The sequence below is a fragment of the Solanum stenotomum genome, unplaced genomic scaffold, assembly GCF_019186545.1.
Source record: "Solanum stenotomum isolate F172 unplaced genomic scaffold, ASM1918654v1 scaffold30974, whole genome shotgun sequence".
In the NCBI taxonomy this organism is placed as follows: Eukaryota; Viridiplantae; Streptophyta; class Magnoliopsida; order Solanales; family Solanaceae; genus Solanum; species Solanum stenotomum.
The window spans coordinates 25207-30426 of record NW_026031219.1 but is presented as its reverse complement, the minus strand read 5'-3'; the positions used below and the strand labels follow the sequence as shown (position 1 = coordinate 30426).

Sequence of the window (5220 nt, the reverse complement as noted above, 5' to 3'; positions counted from 1 at the left end):
CAAACACATCTAACACAAGTAGCATTTCGACGAGGCCCATGCTGGTGTTTCAAACATGAATCTGAAACACGGGAAATGGTAAAAAGTCAGTTTTGGCACACGTTTCCTCCTTGGAGAATGGAGAAGCGGATCATTACAAGTAACCACTAAAAAGGGAGAGAGGAAAACCTGTTTAAGATGAATATATATACTGCTAAGGACATTTTAAGAGCCAATGGGTCACTCTTTGCAAAAATATTCATGACAACTATCTTTGTTAAAGTCCTTCATTCGCAGAAGTTTTAATGAACGGAGAAATTGTCCTGTGAGGGTGAAAGTAACGACAAGTGTGTCATATATTTATAAAAGTTGTACTGTCTAAAGCATGAAAATAAATCCAGAATTGCAGAAGACATAAAGATTATTCTCTTATGAGTCTATTAAGAAACTTATACACATTTCTACCATATATGAGACTTGGTATTGTTCCTTGAGAGTTATCAATTTACTAAGAAAAAGTAAACGAGATAATTTGAAAGTAACATTTCGGGGAAAAGAAAAACCATTCCAGAGAAAAAATAATGATCTAAAAAGCCATCATTTGCAATCTTTTTATGGACAGTAGCTAACTTACCTCGAACTTTCAAGTTTCGTGCAACTAGAGTCACCACTGAAGCAAAATGCTCCAATCTGTCCCCTGAATAGTAAACAGGAAAAAGGAAATAATGTTGAAGACAGTCAACGGAAACTGAAGAAGCTTCTACTATCAGTAGAAGTCACATTTCGGCCCAAAAGGAAATATGTCCTGCATCAAAGCTTATGCAAGTGGCTTTCTGTGAGAATTATTTGAGGTGCAAGTCATGAATACCTCATAAGCATTAAGCAGATTTCAGTGGCACCGACCAACCATTTCTTCCATTATCTCCATCATAGCACCTGACTAGATATGGCAAATACTGAAATTCTTCTTATTTCGTACCAGTTGGGAGAGGGGATGGTCAAAATAATATTAAAATTGTTTCATGAGAGAAAAGGAATGTAAAAAAGAACTTTACAAACTTGTTATTGCATTCCTCTTAACAACTAAATAAAAATGCCTAACATGATTCAGCCCATAGATTTTGACTTGAATACCACAACGACCTTCTACCATGACCTTGTACCTAGTAACCTATGAGCAGAAATCATAATTTTTCATGATTAAACTTTTTTTTTAGAAAGGTAATATTGTATTCATCAGCATAGACCTCCGAAAATTGGTTTCCAACAAATAGAAAGATAGAAACTAGTAGATTACAAAGTGCCTGTAAATTCTAAATATGAAAATTTACCAAACGTAATTGCCTGCAACTCAAGGGATTTGGCTTGATTTACCACATCGACGTTCTAGCATAACCTTTGAACTAGTAACCTATAAGGAAAAGTCAAACATAAATTTCATGATTAAATACTTGAAGAATAAGAAGAAGAACAATTCAGTTCAAGTGGACAAGCAGAATGCTGAAAGCATAGCACAGATGCTTTTTTATGTCAAAATAATTTCAGGAGAAAATATTAAATTACTTACAGAACTTCTTTAAAGGAACTCGTGGAAAATAATAATCTAATTAAAAATGTGACTCAGAAAGTGAAAGGGAAACCGAGACTTACGTTTTTCCTTAATTATCCTCCCACCTACTTTAATTCTTGGAATATGGGAAATCTTGGACCACTGGGAGTTGGTGCAACTTTCTTCTAACTTTGGGCAGCCTTCAATTACCAGGTTCCATAATTTAGTGAGGCTTTGCATGGCATCTCGAGATGGCAGATGCTCTAGTTTTTCGCAGTTATGTAAACATAAGTCTTCCAAAGAAACAAGGTTGCTGAGCCCATCCGACAGAGTTTCTAACAATGGACAATCATATATAAACAGTTCCGATAATTTGGGCATGGCATCTGAGAAGTTCAGATGTTGTAGCCGTTACACCACCCTAGCGATAATCTTTCAAGAGAAGTAAGGTTGTCAAGTCTGGGAGGAAGAGCTTCAATTCCAAAATCATGTATATAGATCTTTGTTAGGGCAGAGAGTTGCATAAGCTGATAGGGCAGAGAATCCCAGTGCCCACGTCCGTACACCGCCAGTTCACGAAGGGACAACAACTGCTGAATGCCATTAAAAATCAATTGGAATGCATCAAAATCCACCATCTCTGAGAAAGGACCAATTTCCAATCCCCATAACTCAGTGAGACCGTGAAGGCCCACTTCGGGTACACTAATCAATTTGGGACATCGTGATGTTTCCAGATATGAAAGTGAAGGCATTTCCCACACATGTAAAGGGAATGAAACCAAGTTGTTACAGCAGCTGACACTCAAAAACTGTTGGAATTACAGATGATGGAAATCCATTAGGGAAGAAAGATAGCAAAGGTTTCATTATGAAAGAGAAGGGTGTTTCAGACATAGTTATTGCAAAATTGAAAAGAGCAAAGTAAAAATGAAGACTGAAGAAACACGTGGCCTCACAGCTGGCACCAATCCAGAACCTTCCACAATTTTCTGTTCTTGTGTAAATATTATTTCCATTTATGTTTTTATTAATCGTAAATAATAGTTTGTTACAAGTTAGCCAATTGAGATAGGACACCTGTTAGTCTGTTAGCATTTTTATTCCTTGTATTTCCTATATATACATTTGCTATGCAGAAATAAGATATACAGAAAATTTAGCTCAATTGTTCTTCGTCTACTCATTCAAAAACACTAGAGACCGGCATTGATCTAGCATTCCAATTGGTAAACTGATCAATCCATCACAATTACATAACAGCAATAATTGGAGGGAAGTCAAATAGTTGTCTCCATTGGGAACAGGAAGAGAACTGAAATTGGTGCAGCTGTCAATCATTAATCTCTTAAGAGAATGGAGATTGTACAAGCTTTGTGGCAATTCACGAAACTCTCCGCAGTCGATGACCGATAGGTATTGAAGAGAAACGTTGTTGCGTAGCATCTCATCTGGAAGACAAGTGAGCTCTTTCACATTACTAACATAAAGATCCACAAGAGATGTCAAGTTGCTGCACAAGTTCAACAATGGCATTTCACTGTCAACTCCTCTAATTTCTAATTGACGGAGGATTTCAAATTGAGTTGGAGTACCTTTTAACAGTGGACAGTCTGTAATCCTCAACTTCTCAAGCCCGGGAGACATTTTTACTCCAACTTCATCTCCCTTCCACTCAATAAGGCTACGCATATCCTCCAATACTAGTTCTTTCAATGACGGGAACACTTGGATAATGCTGCTTGATCCAATATTGCTAATCTCAACACCATATAAAGCAGGTCCAATGCATTCCAACTCATGGAATCCTACCAGCTCAAGATGCTGAAGGAATTTCAGTTGGCCAAGGGATGGAATTTCTTTGCACCTTTTGCTACCACTTAATTTCAACTTGACCAAATTTGGTAGCGACTCTTCACTGAACCATGAAGGAAATTTAGTCCCTAAATAGCCCACTACTGCTAAGGTTTTCAAGTTAGGATGCGGTTGAAGACCATCCAACACATACTCATCATTGATCTCACACCCTTCTGATTTATCATGGGTCCATAAATATGCCAGCTTGCAGATATTTGGTTTCTCCTGTAAATATGTTGTTCGAGCCTCTTCTTTATCACAGACCAATTGGAGACCATTGATCGTCAATTCACCTCTTAGGTTTTTCAAATGACCTAATTCTTCTATTTGACGACCTTTCTCTAAACCAACCTTGAAAAACTGGAGGGTATGAAGACTAGTCAATTGCCCCATATTAAGTGGCATCTGAAAATGTTCATTGCGAATACACCATCCTCCCCAGTACTGAGTTCTGTCAACAGAAGTGTAATATATGTGTCTCAAACTTATCATATTTCTCATCTCATATGGAAGTTCCTTGAGTGAAAAGCAGTTGATGACTCTAAATGTTTGCAAATTATAGAGCTCGCAAATGGAGTTGGGCAAGGCTGTGATCTTAGTGTCGGAGAGATCAAGATATCTCAAGTATATCAGCTTCCCAATTTTGGCCGACAACTCCCTGATTCCTGAACTGGACAAATCTAAAACTCTCAAGAACTTAAAGCTCAACAGTATATCTTCCCATATATAATTGTTTCTCCAAAACAGTGTGCACAAACGTTCTGGCTCATATATCTTATCTATTTGATCCATTGGTGACTCACATCCAAAGTATCGAACTTGCGAAAGTTTTTCTCCATCGTCGCCCTTCGGATCAAATAGTTTAGATTTTAAGATATCTCCAGCCAAATCATGCACAAGATCGTGCATCTTACAATGTCTTATATTGTTGTTCTCATCTAACTCAACATCTTGTAGCAAGGAATTTTTCAACAAGATTTGAAAAAACCTGTGCCCAATGTCTTCCATCACAGTGGTCTCTTGACATGGATGGAGAAAGCCTTCTGCCATCCAGAGTTGGATAAGTTGTTCCTTTTCAAACTCAAAATCTTTTGGAAACATTGCAAAGTAAGCAAAACATTTTTTCAGTTGTGGAGATGGTAGATAATCATAGCTGAGTTTTAGGATTTTCTTTATGCTCTTTTCTCCGTTATCATTTTCACCTGCAACAAAGGGGTTTCCATCAAGAATTGTCTGCCATTCATGTTTTTCCTTGCTCCGTAAGAGGCCTCCCAACACACTTGCAGCCAATGGTAGACCTTGGCACATCTCAACAATCCTTTTCTCCATGCTTACTATTTCCTCGGGAATTTTCCCATCAACAAACGCTCTTTGTTTGATAATTGACCAACAACGTAATAACGGATCAGATTTAGTAGTGTCTTCTCTTTAGGACTCTGTTGTAACTTCCTCCCTTGTATATAGGTTATAGATAAGTCTTACCTTTTTCTTAGTTTATCTCTTTGCTGTAGAAGTTGTACAGAATCTATATATACTTAGTTACAATCAATAAAATACATCGTTCCTTTCATTCTACTGGCAGCTTTATACTTTATATGGTATCAAGAGCCAATTAACTCTCACGAGTAAATTTCTGTCGAGAAACCCTCCCACCCTTCCCATAAAAATGGCCCCAAACATCACTGTAACCAACTCCGATGCCAATACAACAATTGTTCAGTTTAATCCTGTCACCCAGTTACCAATCAAATTAACTGGCAGCCACAATTTTTCCCTTTGGAAAGCACAAGTGTCCATGCTTATGCGTGGTCACAACCTTTTTGGCCATCTCGACG

The 5220-nt window shown here is 37.7% G+C and overlaps 1 protein-coding gene across 3 annotated transcripts in view; it reads right to left on the bottom strand.

The window, feature by feature from the left end:
• Nucleotides 1–2453: 2453 nt before the first annotated feature.
• Nucleotides 2454–5220, bottom strand: part of LOC125851961 (putative disease resistance protein RGA4) — a 22984-nt gene continuing 20217 nt past the window's right edge. Inside the window, exon 2 of one of the 3 annotated variants that reach the window (XM_049531699.1) lies at nt 2454–4683. In XM_049531699.1, the coding sequence (XP_049387656.1) occupies nt 2708–4683 (1976 nt within the window). In that variant the 3' untranslated portion in view covers nt 2454–2707. The remainder of the gene's footprint in view (nt 4684–5220) is intronic. The other 2 variants (XM_049531698.1, XM_049531696.1) reach the window with 2 other exon arrangements.